Here is a 15,406-nt window from a genome sequence, read left to right as displayed (position 1 = left end):
GTACTTGTACTTGTATCAGTTTTAGGATCTTTACTTTTAACCCATTCTCTATAGAAGGTGAAGTATCAAGTCAGAATTCAGACTTGTCTTGCAGAGGTTAATGTCAGTAGTGAACTTGTAGCCCAGAAATCAAAACTCATTTCCCAAAAAACTAATTCAAAACTGTTCTAACATGCCCTGACCCTGAATTTGTTGGAATATGTTTTGAAAAGCAAGGCTCAACTCACCAGAAAAAACTTAAGCTACCCAACTTTTCTGCCAGAAGGGAGTTATTTTTGCCCCTTAATCTCAAGATTTATACCAGGTAGATGGAAGTTTTGAATCTCAGTGGTAAAGTTATTTACCCTTTGGCAGATCTTAATTTTAGAAAAGATCAATATTTTAATGCCCAGGGAAGGAAGCAATTGTGGAGGTGTGTCCAAAAACAGTCCTCAAAAATCCAATTTCCTGTTGGAATTGTTTTGCAACAATATTTACTGAAGTGAGGCAGAAAAAAAGTAATCCTCTAGGGCAGGAATGAGAATGATCAGCCAAAGACTGTTCAAAACAGGGAGTCCAGTACCGGTACATTGTGAACTGCACAAGAGTTTTCATGTTTAGTAGCGGTCAACTAAAAGGCATTGCTTATTTCCAACCCGGCCACAGAAGCATTAAGTTTCTGAATGCATTTAAGTGTTTTTGATCCTGTGAGGATCACAATTTTTTTACTTTCAATGAAAGTTACTGCCTGCACAGATATTAAGCATTTCTTTAAGTGGCCATCATGTGGTGAATCTAACAGAAATATGTTGATAAGAAAATCTGATCATAATACACACGTAGCTTGCTTTATTGCTAAATGCACCTCCCTATTAAATGGTCTGATTAGACTGGGGGGGAGGGGGAGGAACCTCAGATGCTTTTCACCTGAATTTAATTAGAGGGAGTCTATTCCATACATTAGGACTGAGAAGCCAAACATTGGCAAACAGCACGTAACTGGCCATGGCCATAGAGCTTGTCTGCTCCTGGCTGTGGGTTGGCATGACATCATTCAAGAGATGATTGAGTCATTATGATCCTGTGGAAATTAAGTGGCAGTTAACTTTCCGGCAGGGTTTTGTCTATGATGCATGCGTATGCTTTGTTCTGAATGTACCTGTATTCTCTGGAAATTCCATGGAAATTAGTCTTTCTTGATAAATTGGTACTGATAGGCTTACACTATAATTATTATTGAAATTTACACATGGTCAGAATTAGCAGAATCAATGTGAGGATACGAATGTGTTCAGTAATGTGACTGTTTAACGGTTTTGGCCTTCTGTTGTGCACTTTTAGGGAAAGTTAGCATATTGCACTGCATACATGTATGTTTCTGTTGTTATCTGCCAGTATGTACGAGTAAATTGATTACCTTAATGAATGTGTTCAGTAATGTGACTGTTTATGGTTTGGGCCTTCCGTTATGCACATCTAGGGAAAGTCATACATGTATCACACAGCATACATGTACATGTATGTTTCTGGTATTATCAGCCAGTACATGTGTACATACAAGTAAATTGATTACCTTATAAGGGTTGCATGCTGTGTACCAATTGGTCTTTTTCCGGTATTAGACTTTACCCCTATAAATCTGGAAAATAATTAGTAAAACAGAAATAGCCAGCTTCGGAAATGTTCTTAATTATGAATGGTTTCCCTGGAAGGTGGTCATAGTCTTGGTGACTGCAGGCAACAATCTGACTGGACAGAATGGCATCGGTGGGCAGGCTGCACTGTCGGAACCAGCTGACTGAGTCGCCACTGGCTGGTTGGGGTTAGGCTACAGATCCCTGTAATCAGTCAGACTCAGAGAGTCTTGGAGTACTGAATGTGTTGGACTTGACAGGACGTTACCTGCCGGGCTGTGTCGCCAGACCCTGAGCATGGGGTCAGAACCAAGGCAGACTCAACTTTTAGACTTTGTAATCAATCAGAAGTCCAGTATTTGCAGAGACATATTGGGAAGATTAAAAAAAAACCTACATGTACATGTATTTCCAATGTAACATTACAAAGTCAGCAAGATGATATTGAAAGGTTGAGAACCAAAAATTGACATGCATTTGCAATCTTTCTGAATGAAAAATGAATATAAAACATAATCTTCTTTAATTTACAGTGTCAAAATTATTAAATGTAACCTGACTTGGTATTTCATGTACATGTATTTACTGTTTCTATAGTGTATTATGCAATTTCCAATTGCACTACGTCTGTACAAAATGGTTTAACTTTTATAAAATGCAAAAGCTGCATACTGAAGTGAGTGACAAATACACATCAATAAAGACACTTTCGTGTCTGGCTGTCCCGGCCGCTTACCTGTAGAAAATGTGATGAATAAGATCTCCATGCATAAAGGATAAATGCACACAGAACCGCTAAACAAAAAACATGATTGATTCTTCCAGGAATTTTGTCAAATCAAACCCACAGTTTATATCCGAGCATTGGGTTCAGTTGCAGGTCAGTCAGCCTGTCTGAACACAGTCTCTGTGCCGGAACCAGCCTACTGGCTTTCTGGGTTTTTTGCACTTTGTACTGTCTCCTGTTAGCATCTGCTCCCTGTGCGTAATTTACGATGGGTAGATGTCAAGGGCAGGGAACAGACACTGGCCGTGAATTATTGCTGGCACCAATGCCTCAAACAGCTCCAAACAAATTTGTTTGGTTTTAAAAAGACCCACAGTATTTTGGGTTGGAGGCAGGGACTTAGAAATGAAATCATCAGAATTGTAGTGGAAATTATGATGGATGAGAAGGCCTGTTTGATTCAATTAGTTCAGTTGAAATCAGGCACAAATAATATCAATAGACATTAGCATGTGTATTAAAGTAAATGCTACAGTCCTTGTGGGCAAATTTTTTTCTGGTTTTAATATGACCTGGTAAAAACCATTTGTGTACACGTATACTGTATATGTATACGTTGTACATGTTTGTCCCTGGTTAACTACAAAATATATGAAGCACTGTTTAAACGTCTGACTTCATAAAAAAGCAGAGGATTTAATATAACTTTAACTTAGAAATTTTGCTCATTTTATTAAAAATAAATGGTTTGAAATTAAAGAGTATTTGAAACTCTAGATTGCACCTTTTTTTTTCTTTTATGCACTTGGATTTTTAGTTGATTGTGGTATTATTTGTTGGCCATCTCCAGGCACTATTCGTACTGCTGAGCTGCTGGACAGGGAGAGCATCCCGTATTTCTGGCTGACGGTCTATGGTCAGGACCACGGCGCAGTTCCCCTCCACTCCATCCTAGAAGTATTCATCCGCATTGGAGATGTCAACGACAACAGTCCTATTCCGACCAAGGCCATCTTTGAGGCATACATCCCAGAGAATTCGCCGGCGCTGGAGGAGGTGATCCGCGTGGAGGCGACAGATCCGGATGAAACCTCCAATCAGGCCTTGACTTATGAGATCACGTCAGGCAATGCCTATCGCCACTTTGCCATCAACAGCTATACAGGTTAGTCAATTTCTCTTTGGAATTAAAAAAAACTTGTAACACTCACACCTTTCTGCCAGTATTTCTGTTCAAATCTCTGTAAGGTTTTTCACTGAGTTTGCCCTCAGATTGTTTTTTTCCACAGAAAATCAGTCTGTTTTCACCAAACTGAACAATTCTCACCTCTCTGTTTGAACATCCATGCCAAGTTTACTTTGAAATTAGAGCTTGTCTTAGCTTAACTTTAAATTCGACCATCTTTGGATGGTCAGCTGTTCTAAGCACACAAACAATTTTCTCTCTATTTGTGTATGCATATTTTACCTCTTTGCGGCACCAAAAATGAATGGGTCCCTCATTTCCTTTTGCTGTTTTGAGTTTCAAAGCATTTAACTTCCAAATTCAAGAGTCGAGGGGGTCTTGCATGACAGGTGGACCTTCTAGGATTGTTTGGAAAGCTCACACAGGGCCTCCAGACAGCGGAAACAGTTGTGCAGTTGCTACCCTGCTGGATTGGGCACTAGATAAACAAATACAGTAATTCTTCATCTGTTGGCCTGTCAGAGAGTCCAAAAGACCAGTGCAAAAGAAGTGGAAAGGGAAGAGGGGTGGGAGAGAAACAAATGTCCCACTGGAATTCCTCGCTTTCAGGTTCAGCTGTTTGGTCATGATGGGCTCAACTTGTTTTGAGTTCCTAAAAACCAATGGCAGTGGAAGGGGGGGGGGAAAAGTATGGGAAACCGGTAGTGGTTGATCATTCAACACACAACAAGGGGGCAGTTGTGTCAACTGGATGAAAGACTAACTTGTAAATCTGAGGGTTTTCACCAGTGGATGGAAATAGATGTATTGGTTGGTTGCAGATCCCCCCAAACCCCAGAACCAAAACAAAACAAGAAAAACACATTGGAAATGAATTTCATTTCCAATGTTGATTTTTTTTCATATGAAAGTCACCTGTGTTCTGGGAATGGTTGGCTGAACAAGAATTATTTTCAAGATCATATATCCGTAATGGGATTTTTGATTAAAATCACATTATTTTCCTAGAGACTTCACAGACTTTTTGACAGGCTGCTGGTGTAACTTGGTATGAGGGTTTTTTGTTTGTACATGTTTATTTTTAATGTAAACACAATGCAATTTGTGATATGTTTCCACATCTGTTCATTTAATTTGGAGATACTTGGGTTGGGTGCATGCACGACATGTGCATTTGACTGTATGGAGAAACACTGTAAACAGTATAACAGCAAAGTCAGTGATTTCTATCCATCTGTGAAGTATTAGTCTCAATTTTGAGACAAAATTTCTTATTGGGTCAACTACTGTACATGAATATAAAAGAAGCAGTGTGTGTGTTGACTCTACCAAGTTTTTCTTACCAACTTTGGCTTTGTAAGCCTTTGAGCACAAGTTTTACAATTATCTTTCTATTTTGAGCCAATGTTTATCGATGGAGCAAATGTTAACTGTTGCTGGAAGCCTAGTCATATTCAGCCCTCACAATCAAATCTACAGGCGGCATTGGTACATGTATGATATCATCATTGAATACATTTCTTTTCCCATTCTCCATCTTGTTTTCGAAATTGCCCTTTCTCTTTTCTTCAACATCTGTTCAACTGTGCAGTGCGATGTGTTTACAATTGAACATCTGCCCTGGAACTTGTTTTTCTCATTTGGTTTTTATATCCCAACCCTCAACCTCCCTGAATGTCATAATACTCTGATGTTATGACATTCTGGCCGGAGTCAGTAGGCTGGGTATGTCAGGCAGGTTGAATGATGTTGGGCCCTGTAAGTATCCCAGGAAAACCCCTGGCATTTTCTCAAACACTGGGATGTAGTGTTCATGGGCATGATGGATGACTACCGTCCCGACATGGGATGTTCAGAAAAATCAGTGATTGGAATTGCAGGCATTTCCAGATCTGATGTATGATGTATACAAGATCTTTGGGAATAGTGGAGGAAAGACACATTCTTCCGACTTGTTAATTTTTGGGGAATGGAGTTGACCATGACAAAGTCATGTTGTGGATAAGGAAATTCTACATCACCCATGAGATCCATAGTCACTTTTCAGATGTTATATTTGTCGAGACATTTTTGTTCAGTTGGCGAATTCACTTTTGTTCAAGAAGTTTATCAACTCTTTACATAATACGCAAAGTGCTGTATACAGGACCATGTTGTGAGGAGACGTTCACAGTAAAGGTGCACACAAAGTTCCGCTTTTGAAGGGCAAATTGTGCATTTATGGAATTCTGTAGCATATTTGACATGCTTTCAGGAGATTTATTGTAAAACATTACCCAATTCTGAGCGGCCCCAGTGTTAATGTGCTTTCAGAAGCCTCAACCCCTGAATAGTGCATACCTTTTATAGGCTGTCACTTCTGATCTTCTGCAGATGTTTGACAAATGAAGCCCCCAAATCTCAATGGATTTGCTTTGGGCTTTCAAAGAAAAGATTTCTGTCATATACTTTATATGTTTCCCAGGTTTGCTTCATTTCAAGAAAGTATTTCTTTCCAATGCATTTCACAAAGCAGACCTACACGTGCACGTGTATACTCACATGGAGGAAGACAATTCTTTTTCCCACAGAGAAAATTTAGAATACATAAAAGATTGAGGAACTAACCCCTTAACATTTTTGTAGGGCAGTGGGAATGGTTTGCCCCCTTTGCTGGGAAATTCCAGTTATATGTACGCATGTCCTGCATACTTAGCAGCATGTATACAAATCCTGCTGAGAGTGGGATATTGTGTATAAAATGCAGAGGTGTGGAATTTGGTGTTTGTACGGGGAAACTTTCTTCAGGTCCAGTGTTGACTTAGTTTCTCTCCAAAGCATTGGTTAGGCTTCAGAGAATTTGTTCTTACTGGATGTCACAAACACTGTGCAGTTAGCTTTTCGTATAAACTAACCCGAACAGTCTTCAAAGCATAACTTTCATATTGAGAACTGCAAGGTTTCAGTAGTCCTCAATCCTCCCAAGTGGACAGTGTAGGTAACAGTCTCAGTCTGTATGACATGGCCATCAGTTTCTTTTTGTGGACAAATTCACTTGAAGTATTTGGACAGAAATTGTCCCATAATGGCAGCTATTTGTACTTGATACAGACACTGGTACGTGCACGTACTTCATTCCATCAGATTACTATATCTGATTTTTGGATGTATTTGGGTTTCATTGTTGCACACGCCTCCAGATACTTGAAAAAGTCATTCATGAGCAGTGATGATCACAAAATGTCTGTGTAACATTTTTGGATCTGCCTTTAACTCAACAACTCTGTTTGCCTAGTTTGCTGTAAGATATGCTGTTAATATTTAGGAAACTAGAATATTTCACTGGGAATGTGAATCACAAGAGGATTGTGTGACTTCAGTTGAAAGGTCCACTAATTGACTACCTTCGTGTTGCTTATGTTCCCTAAAATCAGGAGAAAAAAATTGGCTTTGAGAAGGAAATGGCAGCGGAAGGTTTTTGAAATCGTCGTGCTGGCTCTGCAGAGTTATTGTTGACTTTCAGAGGCTTCATTCCAAGTATTGAGGAAGCCCAAATCTCATGGTCTTCCCTTCCTGGCGGTCCACTATCAATGATCCTTTGTCACAAAATCCAACCTCACAAATAGGATTAAAAAATGGACACTAAAAAAAGATACACACTGACTTGATCTTCTTAGATGGAGCTAAGCGGATTCTGGTGTTATGTTCCGCCCTGGGATTGTACAAAAAAGTCTAGAAGATATTGTCTTGACCTGTACTGTACCTGTACTGAGCAGGCAGTTTGTGCATTGCCTGGGGCTATGTTGAACCTGTACAAATACCTGTATTGTATATAAAAAAATCGTTTTCCAATGTCCAGCAAATCCATTGTTCAGTTTGCATAGTTTTGCAAATCATTAATCTTGAATACTGATGAAACACATGTAATGTGTAGTGCTGTGTGTAATTGAAGAAAGTTTGTGGAAACACTGTTATTCCAAAGATGCTATCTTTTTTTTATCTGTATGGGTTAAAAAGGTTTGCTCAGCGGGAGGGGATATATGCATACCGGGTACCTACATGTACCATACATAGACAGTATTATACCTCAACCATTTAAGGTGGAAGCAAAACAGCATGACGTTGATCCATGTATCTAAATGTAAGCGTTACATCATGCTTGATGAGTCATGCCAGTTAAAGCCATGGAAATCTCCAGACTTTGTTGAATTCTGACTAATCTGTGCATTATTGATTCAAGAGTCCACACACTACCCAAAATGAATACAGGGGCCCAAGAACCCCTCTCCACTCTAAAGCCCCTGTACCAGGGCAATAATTCCCAGTTTTAGACTCCTGTGGCCGTTCAGGACCAAAGAATTAAAAAGGCTAATCAGCTATGGGCTGATTGTCCCCTTCTGGCTAAGCCAGCTATTTGTGGTTTCTACCACTGGCAAGTTGTCCTCTTTGTTCCTGGCTTGCAAATTTTTATTGCACCAATGTAGGACCCAATCCACAGTTGTGCTCTGTACTTCTCATAATGTGAGGTTTGAAAGGCTTGTAAATTGCCACAAAGCTCAAGGTTTTTCATTGTGGGAAAACATACATTTACAGGACAGAGCTCCTTGACAAATTCGAAGCTCAGTGAAGCTGTGTGGTCACTGGTCATATGTATCCTGCAAAGTCCATTCATTTCATATTTAATTTACAAGAAGTTTGCCTTCCAAACTTCCTCAAACATTGCTTCATTATTCCAATGAATGTTGGGGAGGGGTCCCTTTGGTCTGATCTCTCCTGTTCTACATGTAGTCTTCAGCTTCCTAATTCCAGCCTGACAACTCCACAAGGCCCTTTCATTTATCATCCCTCCTTCCCACAGTTCCTTATACCCTGTCAATACAGAACATAACAGGCCAAATTATCTGCATCATATTCCTGTAAAAAAAGAAGAACCAATTTTGGATCGTTAATCATTCCGATGAAAGAGTCCTGGTATGTGATTCAATCTCCAGGAGGGCCAACTGCTATTTCATTTTTCATAATTGATGAAAGTCCTCCAACAATGGGCCAGACAACCCGTTTATTGTCTTGTCATTTTAAAGGTACCTGTAAATGCCCTCAGTCTCAGCGGAATTTCAACACAGAAGTATTGCAAGCTTCTTGCATAATTCATTTGGTTTCATTAGTGGACCTACTAATCATACATGTAAATGTTTGTGTGTTATTGTGATTCAGGGTTACCAGCCTCACAGTTGGTCACTGACTATTTCACCTGCTCGTGGCTTTTGTGCTGGAAGAGGGAACCATTTCTGGTGCAAATCAAAGTGATGGATTGTGAAGTCCTTGATACTGCAATTCTTTCTTAAAGCCTTTTGTCGACTTCTTCCTTACTTTTGGTGTTATTGATGTAACAGCTGCCCCTACAGATTTAATTTGAAAGTGGGGGGAGGCTCATTTGTGTTAACTTTTAAGGAGTCAGAAGTGATAATTGCTCAAAAGGCCTTGATTTCAAAATTTTACCGGCAATCTGTTTGGTCAACTTTCACGTTCTTGCTTATGGATTCACTGAGTGATTTGGGCAACAGTCTCTTCTCATTCCTGTAAAGGTTGGTGTTACCGTACCTTGATATGTCTGGAAAGGAATATTTTACTGAAATAACATACAATGTACATGTATTACATGGCAGTGTGACACTGAACTTTGTGTTACTTGTGTAGCTGTGTTGGTTGTGAAGAATTTAAAAGGGAAGTTTAAGGTGTTTATGTACTGTGACATGTTAAGTGTCTAGTTGACATTGCCTTTGCAGCATCTCACAGCATGCCACCTGCCCATGGCTTCTATACAAGTTTGAATAGCTCACCTAGGCTTTGTTGATGTGCCCATGGAAGTATGCATTTCTTAAAAAGGGGTTTTTGATTCGGTAGAATGTGCATTCATGCTCACACATGACACACAGCGCAATGTACATCTGTAAATATATTTAGATATGATACACTATTGCCAAAGTGTGAGACACTCGAGGAAGGCTCCAACGTACATTGTATTTGCTTCAGTGCTACAATGAGTACTGTTCATTTTACAGTCTCATGTTGATCATTGAAAACTGTGATAGAACAGATGTCCAGTATCAAGCCACCAAGACTTTTAAGTATGTTTTATGGTACCTCTCTCAGCCTGTCAGCAGAGTGTTCCACGAAAGTGTCACAACCTTTACACATCCTTTCTTCTTTGCTCTCTGAGAAAAGTTGGTTATGGCCCCTAGTTCTATTATTCGTCCCCTTCCGTTGTCTCTTTGCAAATTTGCAGTTGGCCGTTTCCATTGTTCCAAGGCTGCCAGGTTGTATGGTCTCCATTGTAAGGGGTAGCTTTTTGTTGGCTTTTGTCCCAGGGCACCTTTGGTGGTCACAAGGGGCCTCAATTTTTGCTTTCTCTTCCAAGGAGGGCTTGTTTGCTCTCTGCAAGTGGATTTGAAGCCATGAGTGAGCGTGTTGGCAATAACTTGCTGTTTGGTTGGTGCTGGGTTTGTGTTTAAAGGGGCAGTTGCAAGGATTGCTCAGAATGTGCGCTTGCACTCTGGGCACAGACAACAAGTGCTCTTGTGTGGTCAAAATGCAGAATCAATTTGACACAGTCTGTATCTTTAATACTTGATGGCTGGCAATTTTTACTTACCTACAGAGACCGTGTACACTGTACCAGCAGTCCTGACTGTTCCAAACTTGTTTCCTTTCATGTGGTATATTTGCTTAGTTCGTTGTACTAGTTGGAATGCTTCTCAGACCGAATACTTGTTCTTTTCCATTATATTTGCTCAAATTATTAAGAGAGCAACAACAAAAATGCCGGTTCCTTTAGGACTGTCATTCATTTGCTGTCCATAAGAGGTGCTCACTGAGAACTGTGAAACCAGTTGATGAGAAATTGGTTTGCTGTGGCCTTTACAAATGTTGGTAGAAACTTTGTGAGAGATCTATTTGTCAAAGCATTGCCAGAAATCAGTGGAGAAATTGTTTGGAAACTCAAAAGGAAATAGATTCAATTGATATAAAAACACTCACGGTTTTTGTTGATACTATTCTTTTAGAATTGAAAAGAAAAAAAAAATTTAATGGAACATTTCCTCCCAACATTCCATTCCTTTGTGCTGGACATTCTTCATGTCAGAGCCAGTCTCTTAGGAACCAATTCAATGTCACTGGAGGCACAAATCGGGCCACTTGTCCCCCCCCCCATGCCAGGGAGACTTTAAGCCTAGACCCGACCCACGCAACATTCTGTTGGAATCCAAATGGACAAACAGTCTTGACTAAAAAGTAGAATGTGCACAAAAGTCAGTGTTTTGATTAACAGGAACCATGAGTTCAAAGAGGCGAGGAGGGGGGGTGCTTTACCATAATCCAAACCATCCCAGCTGCGGAACCATTCTGAACTGCTCTGAAGCATGCAGTGGAATGTCCAGTTACAGCATTTTGTTTTTAAATATTTCCTTTGATGCTGTAAAATTGCTGTTAGAAAAAGAAGACCTCCCCACAAAAAAATACTGTGGAATGTCCTGTGCAGAATGGAATTTCTCAATGTTTTGCAGACTACTTATTTCCTGAATACTGTTTTACATGTTTCTGATGAAATTACCATGTGCAGTTTCTCCTCTTTCCTGATTACTGGGTAGCAATTGGCCCCAAAGTAGTTTCCATCACACATTGCTGTGAGGAGGAGAGAGGAGGCTGCTTTGTTGATCTAGAATTTGGAAAAAACTCATTTTCCCCCGAAGATCTGTTGGTTTGGTTTCCTGGCTCCCAGCCTGCAATTGCATAAAAAACAAGGATTTCACTCAGCAAGGCTGGTGGACCAGGGGTTAGGTAACTAAACATCAGACACACAAGGCATTGACAGGCATATGTAGGGGAGCTTGCCCCCTGAATAATTGATGAGAGGGCCTGACTTGATCGCAATCGGAAGCAGTAGAGAACTCTCTGTGCCCCGCCACTGGGCTCCTGACTTCTCTCTGCTTGGCCAGCGGTGTGTGAAAGGCCCTGGCATTTAATCAATGTCTGAGACTTGTTTGGCTTGTGTGGAGGTGTTAAGGGATTAGGAAGGGGATTACAGCAGCTTGAGTTTCCCAAAGGGAGTCAAAATTCATTTCGATCAGTGTTTTAAGGGACTAAAAGTGCATTTGCTTATGTCCCATTTCCCAAAATGTACAAGTGGAGGTTTTGCATAAAATCATTTGAATAAGAAGTAAAATCAACATCTTATATAAAAGAAAAGTCTTCTTCAGTGGCTTATGCCGTCCTGATGTTTTGCTTTTCCATTTGGTGCATTTTTGGAACAAATGTATTTGGAGTGAATCCATTACTTATAAATTATTGTATCACCATTCACTGAGGTATCCATCGTGTGTTTATTCCTGAAATGCAGCATTCTGCAGGAGCCCATCCAATATTGATTTTAGGATAAGCCTGTTATTGCTTTGTCCTGCCATTTAAAAAAAGAACAGCATCACTTACAGGGCGGTTGCTCTCTGCATGGAGCTACAAAGCTCTTTTGCAGCAGTCAGTGCTAGCTAGCAAGACTTACTCACTCCGCTGTGCAAAACAGTGATGTTGTTAAGGAAAAAATCCATGATTAAACCATCCCGTTACGCGATCTTTTCTATTTGTTACCTTGCATTAAGCTAGCATGTGGAAAAAGTGCAGAATCTCCAGAAATACCATGTAAAATAAAGTCCAACCTCCCCCCTGAAAAAATAAAATGGAATGCCCAGGTGTGTCGTTTTTTAGTTTTTCCAACCTGTATATTGTTGGGTCCCTTGTGTAACTGTCCATTGGTCTCTTGTTGAGTGCTGAGGTCTGTTATTTTAAGAGCAGTAAGTAGCAGGCAATGTTACAAATTGCTGGGACTCCCGCTTGTCTGCCTGCTGACCCCCCCCCCCAAAAAAAGAAATTGGAAAAACAGCAACTTCCAGGTTTACAGAATCTGCTCTCTTCTTTCAAGTCTACAGAAGTGTAGTCACTCTAAACACTACATGCTGTGTTCTCAGATTTGGGGACCAAGTATATTTTGAATTGTTTCACTTTGTAATCAGTAAGATTGGATATTGTGTTCTTCACTCAAGGTTGCTTTATCAATGTTAGTTTAGCAATGACCTACTTGAAGAGGGTCCTGTTAATGCTACAATATGTATATCATCTGGCATAATGACATACATGTATATGTACTGTTTATTGCTCCACCGTGTACTGGTATGGTAGGCGTACATGTACATTTGCACTAGATATTGACAGTGATCAGATGTGGAAAGGTTGCTTAGTTTGCGTGTTTGTTTAGTTTGATGTTCCAAGTGGCTATAATGCACAGAGGAAGTTTTTCCAGTTTTGGTTTATGGTATGCGTTAAGCCCTTTATCTCCACGAATCATCTAGTCTCCACTCCCAATTCTGCCAGACTGCGCGATGTTATGACAACCTCCAACTCTTCCCTTTTTGTTGTCGGTGAGACTGGCGCTGAACTTGAAAAACAGCTTGCTGTCCACCACAGTCCCTGCTCTGTCACTGTAAAAAAAAAAAGAAACCCTTTGCCAGTAAAAACCTTGAGGTTTATTCCTCTAGTCCAGTGTCCTCAGCCACTGCTGGGCATGAGGACACTGGTCTGGTACCAATAACATTATCTGCAGGGTGCCATCAAATCAGCATGTTGTGTGGTTTAGATCTCCTTGTTTGACTGACTGTCCTGACAGGAATGGTGCTTTTCCCTGTTCTTGGAAGTGTGGGTAGTTGGGGGCCCAAAAGATCAGTTGCATACATTCAACAAAGTAAATTGTCCCTTACATGTGTTTGTAGGTTGTTGGTTCTAGGGTTTAAAATTGAAATTGATCATAATTGGTGAATATTGGATGGGGTGGTCCATTTGTATCATTTTAAAAAGTAGACTGTATTTGTACAGCTTGGACATGTTAAACATTAACATCCTGTGTGGAATTATTGACTGTGGATTGTTAGGGATAACAGGGACTTTTTGATGTTCTGATCACTGTAACTTTGTGAAGTTGTAAAGTTAAAAATTTGCTGAGGTTGTCAATATTGAAGCAGTCAGTAGCCCAATCCCATATTGATACTTAACACTTCATAATTCTCTCCCAAGGCAAAACAAGTTTCACCATCAAGGGTAATCAGGGAAAAATGTGTACCTGCACTACCTCAAACTTGACGGATAACGACCCTCCAACGATTATACACCTCACTTGACCAAACAACAGTAAAAATAAAATACCTGCTCACAGAGATTGTTTTTGACCATTTCCTCAGCACCTGGGCTGTGTTGGTTCCTTACCAAGTTCAAGGTCTGGGCTGGTTTTCTTTTTATGTTCAGACCATAACCTGCAACTGTTGTAAATCACTGGCCTGCTTTGTTTACTGAGGTTAGGGGACTTGGGTCTGTGACCAGACTCTTCCAGTAGCTCTCCAGAAAGGGGTTGAGAGTTCACTGGTGATAGGTGTCAAGGGAAGGGTCCTGATTTTGTATTTGTTTCCTAGTCTAGGAGTGATGCGTAGGTGTTTTGATGTTGTCCTTTGTGTCTTGGTTGTTGTTTAAGAGTGATCCTACATGAACCACATGTACCTGTGTTGTTTGCTTGGGTTTCGTGTTCTTATGGAAGAACTTCTTTGCCAACTTGGCAGTGGCAGTGGAATACTTGCTGGGAACATGGATTGCACAAAGGACAACTGTCATGAAAATTGATGGGGAGAAAGCATTTTATTGACTGAAAGACTGCAGTGTCTTGCTTATTCATATGGCTACAAAATACACATGGCATAACAACAGTTTCTTCTTAACCGTGTGCGTGGGTAGGTTTGAAATCAACAGAACTGCTCTTCAAAACTTCCTATTAAATATTCTTAATGTCCTCTCAAATACATGCCATATTGGGAATGGACACAAATTTAACACACATTCCCCAGTTGAACTTGAAGTTGCCGTTACATTTCACATCGCTTTCTGTACAGTTGATTCTCCGTGCTACTTTCTCCAGTGAAATTTTATTTGGTACACTTTGTTATGCAAGGGCTTAAGGGAGAGCATTCAATTGACAATGACATGCCCTGAGTGGGCTTGTTGAAATGTCAAACTCAACTTGGGGCTGTTGTACAGTTTAGTTTGTAAACACTCTTGAGTGAATGAACTCTGACACTGCAGCTTTTGTGGTTTGAAGAGCATTTCACTCTCTAGAATTTCAGCTGGTTTTGAGAAATGCTCTTGACTGAAATGTTTGTGAGGGCAAAGGAAGGGAATTATTGACTAAACTAAAAAAAAAAAAATCTTTCATATTAACAACTCAGTTCCATTCATACACAAGTACATGTAAAAACCGCCGGCATGTACATGTATGAAACAAGACTAAAGCCAAAGTCAAATATGTGAGAAGTCACAATAGGTCATGGTTTTCTCTCTGTATAAAATTCAGCCGAATCGGTTTCAGCTGAAAGGAAAAATAAACGAATGTCCGGGGAACTCAAAACCCAAATTTGCATGTACATGTAGTGCTTATAAATGTTATGGACCCAAAACCTGAATGAGACGCTTCTGGCTCATTTCGTTAGACAGAACAATGACTGAATGTGCTGAATTGAATGACAGTCGCAGGAGGTTTGCTATGTGATACATACGCTTGTAACAGTAGGATTTCACACCAGGAACAAGACCTTGAAACTCATTAGTGTCTTTATTAAATTGTAGTCAGGCCCATCCAACCACAGCCAAGTGCTATTTTTTCTCATTTCCTCTAATGTCAATTCCCCATGTGCGTCTGGAAAGAATATTGGGTCCCCTAGCCACTCTGGTTGGCCTCATTGAAAGAGGGAGGAGAGGAAACCCTAGCTTCAAGTTCATGATTTGGGTGGTTGGAGTATGAAACTGAGCTGGCGA

General features: G+C 40.3%; 1 protein-coding gene across 6 annotated transcripts in view; it reads left to right on the top strand.

The window, feature by feature from the left end:
* LOC110988622 (protocadherin Fat 1-like) overlaps positions 1 to 15,406 on the top strand; it is a 92,734-nt gene that overhangs the window by 24,206 nt on the left and 53,122 nt on the right. For all 6 annotated transcript variants that reach the window (XM_087132439.1, XM_087132441.1, XM_087132440.1 and 3 more), the window contains exon 3: positions 3,191 to 3,505. In XM_087132439.1, the coding sequence (XP_086988565.1) occupies positions 3,191 to 3,505 (315 nt within the window). The remainder of the gene's footprint in view (positions 1 to 3,190; positions 3,506 to 15,406) is intronic.

This window comes from Acanthaster planci, linkage group LG02, assembly GCF_054643075.1.
Source record: "Acanthaster planci isolate LZ-2023a linkage group LG02, COTS_SCS, whole genome shotgun sequence".
NCBI lineage: Eukaryota > Metazoa > Echinodermata > Asteroidea > Valvatida > Acanthasteridae > Acanthaster > Acanthaster planci.
This window is presented reverse-complemented; position numbering and strand designations above follow the sequence as displayed.